Genomic DNA, 14,020 nt, shown 5'->3' with positions numbered 1-14,020 from the left:
GGTGCGTGTGAGTGATGTGTGTGAGTGGTGTGTGTGGTGCGTGTGAGCATGTGTATTTGAGTGGTGTGTGTGCAAGTGTGAGTGGTATGTGTGTGAGTGGTGTGTGTGGTGCGTGTGAGCGTGTGTGAGTGTATTTGAGTGGTGTGTGTGCAAGTGTGAATATGCCCTTTGCGGGGCTCCAGTAGGGGTTGGAAGCCAGGCCCTGGGTGTGAAGCCCCCTCCCTGGGCCCCTCACTCGCTGACCTTGGCTTGGTCAGCCATCTCTCCTAGACTATGACACCGGAGTCCTGGGGTCACTTCCTGGGGTGTCACGATGAGCTGATGAGACTTGTTGAGCTTCTTACTGAACGCATGGGACTGGGACACACTCGAGCAGAGGCCACAGTTGCTGCCGATTGGCCATTCCTACAGCCAGCCTGGGCGGGCGGGCCAGTGGACTCATGGCCACTCGGGGGGAAAGTGAGCGAAGCGCTAGTCCAGGCTGAGGGGACCTCCAGGGTGAGTGGCCTGCGTGCTGAGGAGGAGGCTGTCACTCCATGGGCTGGGAGAGGGAGAAGGCTTTATGGACAGGCCTGGACCCCCCGCTGGTGTTCAGGGCCTGCCTTCAACCCCAGGAGGGGTATCAGAGCCTGATTCTCTGCCCTGGGCTTACATAATGTTTTATTAATAAGTCTCAGGTAAGACACACTCATTGGAGAAAAAAGAGGAAATATATCCACATACAAAGAAGAGTAAAAATTCCCAGATCCCAACACCCAAAACAACCACCATTAACATCTCAGCATGGGGCCTTCAAGAATGATTCCTGCACACACGCACACACCCTTTTTCCTAAATGGGACCATATGGTACCTGCTATTCTGTAATGGGCTCTGTTGGATTGTTATAGAGAAGGACCCCACGCGTTACCAGCTACCATCATTGTTGGACCGCAGGAGAGGCTGAGCGTCTATCCCTGTTTTTTGACCATTTTTCATCCTTTGTGACTTGCCTGTGCATGTCCTTTGCCCATGTTTCTATTGGTGTTTTTGCCTTCTTGTTGTTGATTTTTAGCAGCTCTTTATATATTAAGGTCATCCCCCTCTGTACATTGGCTTGTCAGAGTGACTCCCAAACTCCCCGAGGAGTAGGAGGCAGGGACAGGGCTGAGCTCTGGGTCCTTGTCCCCAGGACCCCATCCTGCTGAAGATCTCTGGAGGTGGGTGGCAGGAAGGGGCTGGGCTGGCCAGGCAGTGAGTGGCAGTGACAAGGAAAAGAGAGAGAAGTGGAGAGCTGGAACCAGGGGCTCTGAGTGACAGAGCCCTAATGGGAGGCAGATGGAGGAAACAAGTCTGCCCTTGCTGACAGGAGGGAGGTCAGGGGGCACAAAGCCCTCTAAAGTTAGGAGCCTGGGCGGCGGCGGGCAGGCAGCAGGGCCGGCCCCACAGGATGGTGCCTTAGGGCTGTGAGAGGGCGGGGTCAGCTCCCCCTCCTGAATGTCTAGACTTGTGAGCCCAGAGCTGGAGGAGCTGAGGACACTCAAGTCTCGGAGGCCAGAAGCGTGGAAAGATTGCACCAACCAGGGCTGGAGGCCCAACCTCACAGTGCAGCCTGGGACAAGCGCCCAAACCTCTCTGAGCCCGTTTCTTTGTAAAATGGGGTAATAATATCACCTACTTAACAAGATTTAGGGAGATCAGTGCACCAAACATTCAGCATATCTAGTGCCTGCCATGTACAAGGGTCTCCGTAAATACAAGTAGACTCGTGTTATTGTTACTATAATGGCCCCCCTCACTCCTTCTCTGTCGGCGGAGCCCACCAGCCACGTCAAGGAGTTCGTCATTGGCTCCAAGACTGTCAGAGCTGTGAGGGCCCTCAGGTTATAGGTGAGGAAACTGAGGCCCAGAGACCAGAAGGGCCATGCCTAGGGTCACTCGTGACAGTGGGTTTACGTGTGCTCCCCAAAAAGATATGTTCCAGTCCTAGTCCTGGTGCCTGGAACGTGACCTTGTTCAGAAAAAGGGGTTTTGCAGATGTAATCAAATTAAGATGTGGCCATAATGGATTTGGGTGTGCCCTATAAATCCAGTGACCCATGCCCATTTAGAAAGGAGGGGGAAGGCTGGGCACGGTGGCTCACGCCTATAATCCCAGCACTTTGGGAGATGGAGGCGGGCAGATTACAAGGTCAAGAGATCAAGACCATCCTGGCCAACATGGTGAAACCCTGTTTCTACTAAAAATACAAAAAAAAAGTTAGCTGGGCATGGTGGCACACGCCTGTAGTTCCAGCTACTCGAGGGGCTAAGGCAGGAGAATTACTTGAACTCATGAGGCAGAGATTGCAGTGAGCCAAGATCGCACCACTGCACTCCAGCCTGGCGACGGAGCGAGACTCTGTCTCAAAAAACAAAACAAAACAAAACAAAACAAAACAAAACAAAACAAAACAAAACAAAAAGAAAAAGAAGGGAGCGAGGGATTTGGACAGTGGCACAGACACCAGGAAGAAGGCTCTGTGGAGACAGAGGAAGGTGGAGACTGGGGTGCTGCTGTCCCAAGCCGAGGTACCCCTGTGGTCACCAGGTGTGGGAGAGGCAAGAAAGGGACCTTCTCTGGAGTCTTTGGAGGGAGTGTGGCCCTGCCCACACCTTGAATTTGACCTTTCAGAACTGTAAAGGAGTGAATTTCTGTTGTTTTAAGCCATCAGGTTTGTAGCACCTTGTTATAGCGGCCCTAGGGCAAAAGCAGGGCTCAGACGAAGTCAGCCCACCCAGCTCCACTGGGACCCCACGGGACTGCACCTCCCCCAGTTACTCACCATGTGCCCCTGGGTAAGTCAGGCCTCCATCTCCTGAGGGCTGAGGGCCATCACATAGGTGAGGAGACCAAGGCCTGACTCAACACGGGCATGGTGTCATGTGATCAAACGTGTGGTGTGATCAAACGAGAGAGGGGCTGTGAAGACCTGGGTCGTCTGAGAGCGGCTGTACCGTTCAGGGCTTTGTGATCCATTGAGAGGGTGGGGGACCCTTCAAGAAGGGGCAGACGCTTCCAAACCCTCAGAGTCATGCCCAGGCAGGTGCACCCAGGGCAAGCGCCCCATCCAGATGCAAATCGCTGTCTGGTGAGAATTTGGGCCCTTCTGATTTTTACAAGGCAAGTTGGAAAATCTCCATTTCCCTGTGAGCAAAATGTCCCGATTTCCCTCGGGAAGATACTTCTTTCCCTCAGCAAGAATCAAGGCAGACATGTGCCGGGAGCTGTGGACCCTCGTGGTCTGCAGTCGCTTCTGGGAGGCCCAAGATAGTGTTGCCATAAAGGGTCTTGAACCCAGCTGCCCACCCCCACCCCTCCTTCCTGCTCCTTTAGGTACTGGAAGAGGAAGCAAACTGAGGCATTCTGAATGCCTGGCATTGGGGGCGGTTTTCCGAGAGCCTGTCATTGGATCTGACAACAGCTTTAACAACCAGAGCCAGCAGTTACCAGCTGCTGCTGCCGCACCCTCAACCTTGCCGGTCGAGGCTCGTTGCTGGACCAGGACATGCTTTGGGTTTTCTTGTACAGTTTGTTTTGCTCATGATAGAGGGCCTTACTCTGCCCATTTAAAAATGTTTCATCTGGCTGGGCGTGGTGGGCTCACGTCTGTAAGCCCAGTACTTTGGGAGGCTGAGGCGGGTGGATCACCTGAGGTCAGGAGTTCGAGAACAGCCTGGCCAACATGGTGAAACCCCGTGTCTACTAAAAATACAAAAATTAGCCTGGCGTGATGGCGCATGCCTGTAATCCCAGCTACCTGGTAGGATTGAACCCAGGGGTTGGAGGTTGCAGTGAGCTGAGATCCTGCCATTGTGCTCCAGCTTGGGCAACAGAGTGAGACTCCATCTGAAAAATAATAATAATAATAAATAAATAAATATAAAAATGTTTACTCCTAAGACCCATCGGATTGTCTTGAAATGCGCCTTTAAATGTTTTTTTCCTGGGCTGGGCAACTCTCGCTGTCTGGCAGGTTCCAGGGAGAGGGGCCCAACTTGGTGGAGCAAGGCCCGGGAGGCCAACGCTGCGACGTGGACTGCTGGGGCAGGAAATCCCTCTTCGTCGTCAGCTTCCCAGAACCAAGAAGGCATCAAGGCTCCCCCGCAGACTCCAGATGAAAGAGGAGGCTCAAATGCGTGGGCCAAGGGGAGGTGCCTCGACTCCAGAAAAGTGGTTTTTCCAAGGCAAGCTGGAAATGTCCATTTTCGTGTGAGCAGAATTTCCCGATTGCACGCAGGGAGAAATTTCTTTCCTACAGCGAGAACCAAGGCAGAAACGTGCTGGCAGCCGTGGACTCTGCAGCCTGGAGCTGCTTCTAGGAAGCCCAAGCTGGTGTTGCCCTAAAGGGTCTTAAACCCGGCTGCCCACTCCGCCCCTCCTTCCTGAACCAGAGGGTTTTGGTTCCTTCCCACTGAATTCCACTTCCACCAACAATTACAGTGCGCTGGCTCCAGCATCTCAGGTGAGTGTGATTATACTTTTTTTTTTGAGACAGAGTTTCCTTCTTATTGCCCAGGCTGGAGTGCAGTGGTGCGATCTCCACTCACTGCAACCTCCACCTCCCGAGTTCAAGCGATTCTCCTGCCTCAGCCTCCCGAGTAGCTGGGATTACAGGCGCCCGCCACCACACCCGGCTAATTTTTGTATTTTTAGTAGAGACAGGGTTTCATCATATTGGCCAGGCCGGTCTGCAGCTTCAAACTCCTGACCTCAGGTGACTCACCTGCCTTGGCCTCCCAAAGTGCTGGGGATTCTACCCATTTTACAGATGAGGAAATCCAAGTTCAGAGACAGGCAGTAGCACACTCCTGTGTTCCCAGCTTCTCGGGAGGCTGAGGTGGGAGGATCGCCTGAGCCCAGGGGTTCAAAGCTGCAGTGAGTCGTGATCAATACACTCCAGCCTGGGAGACAGAGTGAGACCCTGTCTCTAAAAAATACACAAGAGGCCGGGCGTGGTGGCTCACGCTTGTAATCCCAGCACTTTGGGAGGCCGAGGCGGGCGGATCACGAGGTCAGGAGATCAAGACCATGGTGAAACCCCGTCTCTACTAAAAATACAAAAAATTAGCCGGGCGTGGTGGCGGGCGCCTGTAGTCCCAGTTACTTGGAGAGGCTGAGGCAGGAGAATGGCGTGAACCCGGGAGGCGGAGCTTGCAGTGAGCCGAGATCGCGCCACTGCACTCCAGCCTGGGTGACAGAGCGAGACTCCCCGTCTCAAAAAAAAAAAACAAAACAAAACACAAGACTCGGGCCGGGCACGGTGGCTCATGCATGTAATCCCAGCACTTTGGGAGGCTGAGGTGGGAGGATCACGAGGTCAGGAGTTCGAGACTAGCCTGGCCAAAATGGTGAAACCCCGTCTCTACTAAAAATACAAAAATTAGCTGGGCGTGGTGGCCAGCGCCTGTAGTCCCAGCTACTCGGGAGGCTGAGAGAGGAGAATCGCTTGAACCCGGGAGGCGGAAGTTGCAGTGAGCCGAGATCGTGCCACTGCACTCCAGCCTGGGCGACAGAGCGAGACTACGTCTCAAACAAACAAACAAACAAACAAACAAAAAACAAGATTCATTGAGTCCATCAAGGCAGAGGTGGAGAGGGCTGGCAGCCGTCCTGGCCAGGTGCTCCCTGGGACAGAGAATAAGAAACTGAGGACGGGACGTGCGAGTACCCTGGTCCTCATCATTCCAGTCAGCGGGCCGGGTGGTGACAGAGGTGGCCCGGCCCCTCTTCAGGGAAGGCGAGGGCCAGGCCGAGCCGGAAGGGGCAGTGTCTGATGAGCTTAGCTCTCAGGGGCGCCCAGCGCCAGTGGGGCAGCGGCAGGGCCGGGGAGCAAGACCGGCGGAACTCGGACGGCGCCCAGCGGTCGCGGGCGGGATCGCAGGGCGAAGCCGAGTCGGGCCGGGCCCTGGCAGGAAGGGGCGGGCCCGCTTTAGTCTCGGATCTGGCTTGGTTCGATCCCCGACTCCCCCACTCCGCTGGGGCCGCCCACTGGACATCGCCCGAGTCGGCCGGGCGGTCGTGCCCCGGGACGCGCCGAGGTCCTCCGAGCCCGCAGGGGGCGCTGTCGCCATGTGGACCACCCTGAGTCGGCGCGGGCAGGAAGTACGAGGGCCACTTCCGGCGGGGGCGCGGCTTGGGCTGAGCAGCGGACCCGGCCGGGCGCAGGGGCTGGACTGGTGGAGCAGGTGGGGTCTGCGGCCGCCGGAGCGTTCCGGTCGGCGTCTGGGCATCTCGGCCTCGGCAGAAAGCGCGACCGCCCTGCTGCGCGGGGCCCGCGGCGATGCCGTTCCTGCACGGCTTCCGGAGGATCATCTTCGAGTACCAGCCGCTGGTGGATGCGATTCTGGGCTCCCTGGGGATCCAGGACCCCGAGCGGCAGGAGTCTCTGGACCGGTAACTCACCCCCTCCCGTGAGCTGGCCGAGGCCGCTCCGACCCCGCAGCGTCCCACTTTATCACCACAAGCCGGGCGGGGTGGATGCGTCCCCCTTGACAGAGGAAGGGACGGGCGGAAGCCGGGGTTGCGTGGCTCGGAGTGCGCGCTGCCCCGCGCCGACCCCACTCCGGCCCCTTGCATGGCGGAGACGAAGGGCGGGAAGGGCCCGAGGGCGGAGGCCCGCGGGGTGTCGCAGGGCCTGCGCCTCAGCCCCACCCTGTCGCCTGCCTGTTCTGTGCCAGCCCCCGGCATGGCAGGGGAGCAGTGTGGAAACCGTGAGGCCTCAGATGTTACCCCAGAGCAGTGTGAAGCTGGGCTTTTGTAGCAGAGTTTGCGTTTTTATAGACAAGAGCTGGTCTGTCGTGGACTTGCAGGAAAGGTGTCGGGAGCGAATCCGCATTCACTGCCCATGGTACTAGGCACCTGGGGTCCATCAGTGGCTCAGCAAAATCCCCGCCTTCTTGGCGCGTGTGCTCCAGAGGAGAGACTGACAAGTAATTGTACGGCGGCACGCGAGGTGGAAGGGAGGGGAGAGCAGTGGGAAGGGGCTCAGGTGTTGAGGGGGTTGTCAGTTGGAATTTCCAACACGTGGTAATGATGAGTCTCTCCATCCAGGGAGTCTGGTGGAAACGTAGGCTTTCTTCATCAATATCAGCTAAAGGTCTCAGTGTGAGGGGAGAGAGGAGGCTGTGTTGCTGTCCTGGCTGCAGGGGTTGCTGGGGCTGGGGTCCTGCAGGTTTGAGGATGGAAGGGCTTTCTGAGGAAGAAGCATCAAAGTCGGGCCTGGGCTCTTGGCCTCCAGGCTGGTGGTCCCTTCAGTCCCAGCAGCCCAGGTGTGTGAGGTTTTGTACCCAAGTCTGCGACCAGACTCTGGGCAACGCGGGAGCAGAGTGCAGACAGACCCAGCCCATTCTCCGCAAATCCGAGTCTGCTCCCGCCTTAAGAGATGCAGCGTGGCCCTCTCTCTACTTCAGAGCTTCTCCCAAGCCCCTGTGACCCAGAGAGCCAGGGCCCTGCTTGCTGATGATTATAGCAGGACACTAAAGCCCACGAACCCACAGGCTGCACGGTCACCCGGTCCCACAGCTGTGCCTACCCTCAGCCTCTCTCCTGTCCCAGGCCCAGTTATGTCGCCAGTGAGGAGAGCCGAATCCTCGTTCTCACTGAGCTGCTGGAGAGGAAAGCCCACTCTCCCTTTTACCAGGAAGGCGTGAGCAACGCCCTGCTCAAGATGGCTGAGCTGGGGCTGACGCGGGCGGCCGACGTTCTCTTGCGGCATGGGGCCAATCTCAACTTTGAAGGTCAGCGAGAGCCCCGCGGGTGGGCAGGTGGCTTAAACGTGGCCCGGCGCTGGGTGGGCGCCCATGTCCCCAGCCTTGGCTTCTACCATCCTCTGAGGAGTGACTTCCCCCCCTTTATTTCCTGGGTGGCTGCAACTAAGGAAACTCCCATTGGGTGGCCTCCTACCCCCTGCGGGTTTTCACATGGCTCTTCCCACCTCTGTTCCAAGAGCGAGTGTTGCAGCTTCTACCATGTGATTGATTAGCAAACTTTTCCCAGCTCCCAGATTAATCCCCACTTCCATTAATGCAAAAATGCGGCTGCTGGCACTGTGCCCAGAGCTAAGGGAAGGTAATTTTCTGCCACTTACTCTGAGCCAATTTGTGTTTCTTTTCTCATGCTGTAGGGAGAGGGGAAAACACGCTGCATTAGGCATAAATCACCACAGGACACCCTGGCTCCTGGCTCCTGGCTCCTGAGTGCCAGGGATGGAGATGGAGCCGTGCTCCTTTCTCTGTTTTTCACCCCGGGGAGGGCAGGGTTAGTCAGGAGACAGGCAGGGCTGCCTTGTGAACCTAATAGGGGCCTGAGACAGCCAGGCACATCTCCTTTCCCCATCCAAAGACGGGCTTGGAGGCTGCTGGGCTCCTGGAGGGTCAAGGAGCTGAGACGGGAGGGCAGGTTCTGAAGCCAGTGACTTGGAGACCAGCTTGGAGAACCTGGCTGCTACCACCAGGCCTACAAAGAGGAGCAGCCAGAGCTGCTACATAGTGCGGCCTCCCAGCCATTCTGAGAGTGTGCTGCGTTTTATGGTCCCTGCTTATAGAAGAGGAAACTAAAGCCCCCAACAGCTTCAGTAGCGTGCCCACTAGAACACCCTGAGGGCCCTCTAGTATCTGGTGAGGACAGCTCTGTCCTAACCCTTGATGGTGACAGGAGGCTGGGCCTGTGCTTCTGGACACTTCAGGTGGGAGTTGGGGGCTGGGCTCTGGGTCCGGGGGCCCCATAAGAATGAGGATAGGTAGGACCCACATGAGCGGTGTCTGTGCCTTCAGACCCAGTCACCTACTACACGGCCTTGCACATCGCTGTCCTGCGGAACCAGCCGGACATGGTGGAGCTGCTGGTGCATCATGGGGCCGACATTAATCGGAGGGACCGGGTAAGTGCCAGGTCCAGCTTGCTTTGAAGTGGGGTTGAGCAGCGGCCTGAGCAGCTTCCCAAGCCAACCTGGCTGTGCTTGCTTGGCTCAGATCCACGAGAGTAGCCCCTTGGACCTGGCCAGCGAGGAGCCCGAGCGCCTGCCCTGCCTGCAGCGCCTCCTGGACCTTGGAGCTGACGTTAATGCTGCTGACAAGCATGGTGGGTGCCTCCTGCAGGAAAGCAGGACAGCCGGGCCCCCAGGCACCTTGTGGGGGACACCCAGGGTGCCCCAGGACAACAGCTAGGTGGGCAGGCTGGATGTTGGCCCTGGCTGGTGACACAGCATGGCTGGGCACACAGGGATTCTGCTGACTTGCTGAGCTCAGAGGCTTTAGAGAGGCAGTGCAGTCATTGTCCCCGTGCTGGCCCTCAAGGGCCTTCTGTAGGAAGAAATAGGGCATGTGTGCACTTAGCTTCCAAGAAACAATGGCTTCCCATTGGGAGACGCCCAGCCGACATCTCAGGTAGCATCTCGGGGTCCAGAAAAATCCTACTTTTCCTGGCCTTTCCGCTGCCAGTTCTCTGGGTAGAAAAGGAATGGCCTGGCCGGGCGCGGTGGCTCACGCTTGTAATCCCAGCACTTTGGGAGGCCGAGGCGGGCGGATCACGAGGTCAGGAGATCGAGACCACGGTGAAACCCCGTCTCTGTAGTCCCAGCTACTCGGAGAGGCTGAGGCAGGAGAATGGCGTGAACCCGGGAGGCGGAGCTTGCAGTGAGCCGAGATTGCGCCACTGCACTCCAGCCTGGGTGACAGAGCAAGACTCCGTCTCAAAAAAAAAAAGAAAAGGAATGGCCAGAAGCCCGTCACCCTCAGCCCTCACCTGAGCTGAGAGTTGTCTCTGAAAGTTCATCTTCTGATCCTTTTTGAGTGTCTGGATTTCTGCCACCTCCTCTGGGTTGCTCTGACCTGGGCTTCCTGGCCTCCTGCTCCTCCTCGCTCTCCCTCCCTCCCTAGGAAAAACTGCTCTGCTCCATGCTCTGGCCAGCAGCGACGGGGTGCAGATCCACAATACTGAGAACATCCGGCTCTTACTGGAAGGAGGTGAGGCTGGCGTGCTCCTAGGCCTCGTCCTCTCACCCGCCCCTTCAATGTGTGCTGTTGCTTTGCCAGGGTTGAAGGCCTTCTCCCAGCATCTCTTGTTCTATGGCTCTTCTAGGGGCAGACGTCAAGGCCACCACCAAAGATGGGGACACAGTGTTCACCTGCATCATCTTCCTGCTTGGTGAGACCGTGGGAGGGGACAAAGAGGAAGCCCAGATGATCAACCGCTTCTGCTTCCAAGTCACACGGCTGCTGCTGGCACACGGGGCCGACCCCAGCGAGTGCCCGGCCCACGAGTCCCTCACCCACATCTGCCTCAAGAGCTTTAAACTGCACTTCCCTCTCCTGCGCTTCCTGCTGGAGTCCGGAGCCGCCTACAACTGCTCCCTGCACGGTGCATCCTGCTGGTCTGGCTTTCACATCATCTTTGAGAGGCTCTGTTCCCACCCAGGCTGCACGGAAGACGAGAGCCATGCGGACCTCCTGCGCAAAGCCGAGACTGTCCTGGATCTCATGGTGACCAACTCTCAGAAACTCCAGCTGCCCGAAAACTTCGATATCCACCCTGTGGGCAGCCTGGCGGAAAAGATCCAGGCCCTCCACTTCTCCTTGAGGCAACTGGAGAGCTATCCCCCGCCCCTCAAGCACCTGTGCCGTGTGGCCATCCGGCGCTACCTTCAGCCGTGGCCTGTGGATGTGAAGGTCAAAGCCCTGCCTCTGCCTGACAGGCTGAAGTGGTACCTCCTTAGTGAGCACAGTGGCTCCATGGAAGATGATATCTGACAGGTCTCAGGCTACAGGAATGGGGGACATGGGCAGCTCAGGTCAGCCTGTTGGTAGAGCCTGGGGCAGCCTTAGAGGAGGGTCTTTTTGATCTGGGAGATGAGACGGGATCCTTCATGAGAAAAGGCAGCCAGGTAGAGCCTGAGGCTGTGATCACCCCAGTGGTGAAGGGTGCGGCTCTGGTTCTTCCAGAGAGACTGCCCCCTTCCCTCCAGCGGCACTCCAAGTCCCCCCCATGCTGGAAAGAGGAACAGGGCTTGGATTGATGTTTATACCCTCTGAATTGGAGGGCAGTGCCAGGGCATTTGCAGAAGCTGGGAAGGACCAAGCCTCAGCATCCCCAGGGCTGCGGGGCTCTTGTTGGCTGCACGTGGCAGTGCAGCTGGAGAAGCAGCCTGGGGCATGTCCTATGCGGTGCCACCAAGGCCCCACCCCTGCCCCTTTTCCTTCCAGGTTCTGTTACAGAAGTGTTTCTGGTGAGCTCTGCGGGAGAAGACACTAAGGGCCCCACAGGCTTGTTTCATGGTGTTGAAAGCCAAGCTGGCCTCTGCCTGCTCCTGTAGCTCTGGGGCCAGGTCAGCCGTGGCCCCACCTACCAGAAATGTGCTCTGCTGGCAGCTGTGTTTTTGCCAAATCCAGGGCCTCAGCGACCATGACTTCTGCTAAAAAGCAATCCTGAGCGCGTGGCTGGGGACATACCTCTCTGAAGTGTCTCCTGTTGTGAGGGGCTCACTTTGGAGCCACCGATGAGCCGACTGTGCCACCCACCTGCGAGCCTCAGTCCCTTCCAAGCTGCATTGGTCATTGGGAATTGTGTAAACACCTCTGGGGATAAGCTGAGGTTACTAAATGATTTATTTATATTATAAGATTAAACTTTCTTGGCCTTAACAAGGTCCTTGTATAAAATTTCCGCCCCACCCCTCCACAGTTCAGGATAGAGGCTCCCACAGCAGCCGGTAAGGAAGGGGGTGGGGCAGGTGTGAGGAGATGCTGTGTTTAGGGGGTTGTTTCCAAGTCCCTGCAAAGAAGCACCACTCTAGACTGGCAAGGACCTCCACAGTGTGGAGGTCCCATTTTATTATTATTTTCTTTCGAGACACTCTGTCACCCAGGCTGGAGTGCAATGGTGCAATCTCGGCTCACTGCGACCTCTGCCTCCCAGGTTCAAGCAGTTCTCCTGCCTCGGCCTCCTGAGTAGCTGGCATTATAGGTGCCCACCATCACACCTGGCTGATTTTTGTATTTTAGTAGAGACGGAGTTTCGCCATGTTGGTCAGGCTGGTCTCAAACTCCTGACCTCAAGTGATTCGCCTGCCTCGGACTTTCAAAGTGCTGGGATTACAGGCATGAGCCACTGTGCCCGGCCCCCATTTTATTTTATTTTGAGACAGAGTCTTGCTCTGTCACCTAGGCTGGAGTGCAGTGGCGCAATCTCAGCTCACTGCAAGCTCCACCTCCTGGGCTCACCCCATTCTCCTGCCTCAGCCTCCCGGGTAGCTGGGACTACAGGCGCCCGCCATCACGCCCGGCTAATTTTTTTTTTTTTTTTTTTTGTATTTTAAGTAGAGACGGGTTTTCACATGTTAGCCAGGATGGTCTCGATCTCCTGACCTCGTGATCTGCCCGCCTTGGCCTCCCAAAGTGCTGGGATTACAGGCGTGAGCCACTGCGCCCGGCCCCATTTTATTTTTTACTTTAAATGCCTGCCAAGGAGCAGCCTCAAGCCCAGAGAAGAGTGAGGCTACGGGGCATTTCCCTTGCTGCAGGCTGTTGTAACACTTTAAGGGCCCCAGGTCTCCATTGCCAAGCAGGACTTGGCACGTGAGCACCCCCAACACAGCACCATCAGGTGGCACCCATGGGCTCCACCAGCCCAGCTCTGTCCCTCCCCTAGGTAAAGACCACACTGAAGTCTTCAAGTCCCCAACAACCAAGTTGGAGGTGGTTTCCTTCCTCTTCAGGCAGCCAGGCCCATGGCTGGAAGGCCGGGCTGGAGGCCCAGGGAATCGGCTACTGATGTGACCACCCTATTCCCACATGGGGAGCATCCGGAGCCCTGGAGCCCCTTCCACCCAATCCCATCTCGAAGGAGAGCAGGGCCTGGGCTCCTGCCTCACCGCTGGTTCAACAGCACCCTCCCCACCGGGTCCCACCTTGCCTTTGAAGAAGAGCCCGCATAATGAGTGGACGGCAGACAGCTATATTTAGTGGTGCCTCGACACTCACGAACTGCCAGTGTGGCACCTAGATCTTGCCCAGCTGCCGGCTCCCCCCACCAGGACTGTGGTTCCTCAGTTTCTCCTGCCAGCCCCAGCTCATCTCAGGGCAAAGCTATAGACATGGTATATCTCATCGGGGAGGTTCTCCTGCCTCTCCTCGGCCAGGAGGCTGAGGCCTGCGCTGCAGATGATCCTGTGGACCACGTCAAGGTCCCGGCACACGCTGCTGTCCACGTCGTCCAGAATCACGCCCTCCTGGGCCATGTTGTCTTTGATGACGATGATACCGTTGGGGCGGAGGCTGCCCTTGCAGCGCCGCAGGAACTCGGCCAGGTGCTGATCGGTGAGGTGGCCTGGGGAGGGCAGAGGCAAGGTTACCAGGGCACGATGCAAGCGGATGTCGCCACTGGATGGGATGTATTTCTCAGCCCCGCTGAGCCCCTCATTTGTGCCCAGCATTTTGTGTGCACACATGGCCTCACCGGCTCTCAGCAGTCCCGAGAGATTCACTAAACCCCAATTCATAGAATAGGAAACTGGCTCAGAGGTCATCTACCTAAAGACACACATTAAGCCAGAATTGAACTTGACGGGGTGACTTCCAAGTCCTGCCTGATATCTACACATCATGATGCCCCACCCTGCCAGGCTTGGATCAGAGGAGTGAACCTGGGCTAAGAGTTTGGCATTGCAGGAGCTCCCGGACAGACTGCCTTCCCTACACTAGAAGTCCCCACAAAGGCTTCTGAGACCACACAAATACAAGGCCAGACCTAGAGTGTCCACAGCAGGCCTGTGCTGCCCGCCTCAGGAGGTGGCTGACTGCTGCTAGTGGCCTGCCGCCAGGTCAGCAGCCCAGGGCACAGCGCTCGAGTTGTGCTGTTAGGCTAAGAGGGTGCAGGGCTAGACACAAAGCTTAACTTTTCATCTTATTAAAAATAAAACCCTTGTAAAACTCTCACTTTGAATGCGGTAAGTTATTGGCCATTAAAATTTTTTCAACAAAAAACTGCACCCAAATGGATGGTAGCA

General features: G+C 56.9%; 2 protein-coding genes and 1 long non-coding RNA gene across 16 annotated transcripts in view; 1 reads left to right on the top strand and 2 right to left on the bottom strand.

Annotated features, from left to right (window-relative positions):
- Positions 1–3,895: 3,895 nt before the first annotated feature.
- LOC131384362 (uncharacterized) lies at positions 3,896–6,087 on the bottom strand. The gene is made up of 2 exons (XR_009215145.1): positions 5,690–6,087; positions 3,896–4,273 (listed from the first exon to the last, which is right to left on the bottom strand). It is a non-coding gene; the product is annotated as an uncharacterized LOC131384362 (long non-coding RNA).
- Positions 6,088–6,158: 71 nt separating this feature from the next.
- On the top strand, positions 6,159–13,949 carry ASB6 (ankyrin repeat and SOCS box containing 6). Of its 3 annotated transcripts, XM_058445541.1 has the most exons (7): positions 6,159–6,414; positions 7,576–7,757; positions 8,793–8,899; positions 8,991–9,099; positions 9,897–9,983; positions 10,099–10,807; positions 11,220–13,949. In XM_058445541.1, exons 1-6 carry the CDS (start codon positions 6,302–6,304, stop codon positions 10,764–10,766), a joined length of 1,266 nt encoding a protein of 421 aa, XP_058301524.1. In that variant the 5' UTR covers positions 6,159–6,301; the 3' UTR covers positions 10,767–10,807; positions 11,220–13,949. The 3 variants fall into 3 exon arrangements, with proteins under 3 accessions (XP_058301524.1, XP_032021266.1, XP_032021267.1); XM_032165375.2 differs by lacking the exon at positions 7,576–7,757 and having other exon boundaries at positions 10,099–13,949; XM_032165376.2 differs by lacking the exons at positions 8,991–9,099; positions 11,220–13,949 and having other exon boundaries at positions 10,099–10,203.
- NTMT1 (N-terminal Xaa-Pro-Lys N-methyltransferase 1) overlaps positions 12,949–14,020 on the bottom strand; it is a 14,913-nt gene continuing 13,841 nt past the window's right edge. For all 12 annotated transcript variants that reach the window (XM_058445542.1, XM_058445547.1, XM_058445543.1 and 9 more), the window contains one exon: positions 12,949–13,341. In XM_058445542.1, coding sequence (XP_058301525.1) covers positions 13,085–13,341 — 257 coding nt within the window. In that variant the 3' untranslated portion in view covers positions 12,949–13,084. The remainder of the gene's footprint in view (positions 13,342–14,020) is intronic.

Source organism: Hylobates moloch, unplaced genomic scaffold (genome assembly GCF_009828535.3).
Source record: "Hylobates moloch isolate HMO894 unplaced genomic scaffold, HMol_V3 SCAFFOLD_10, whole genome shotgun sequence".
In the NCBI taxonomy this organism is placed as follows: domain Eukaryota; kingdom Metazoa; phylum Chordata; class Mammalia; order Primates; family Hylobatidae; genus Hylobates; species Hylobates moloch.
This window is presented reverse-complemented; position numbering and strand designations above follow the sequence as displayed.

Excerpts from the sequence above, each read along its gene's own strand:
- ASB6 (XM_058445541.1), top strand. The coding sequence starts at position 6,302 with ATGCCGTTCCTGCACGGCTTCCGGAGGATCATCTTCGAGTACCAGCCG. Across the intron at positions 9,100-9,896 it reads TAATGCTGCTGACAAGCATG|GAAAAACTGCTCTGCTCCAT; the intron begins GTGGGTGCCTCC and ends CTCCCTCCCTAG. Across the intron at positions 9,984-10,098 it reads CCGGCTCTTACTGGAAGGAG|GGGCAGACGTCAAGGCCACC; the intron begins GTGAGGCTGGCG and ends TGGCTCTTCTAG.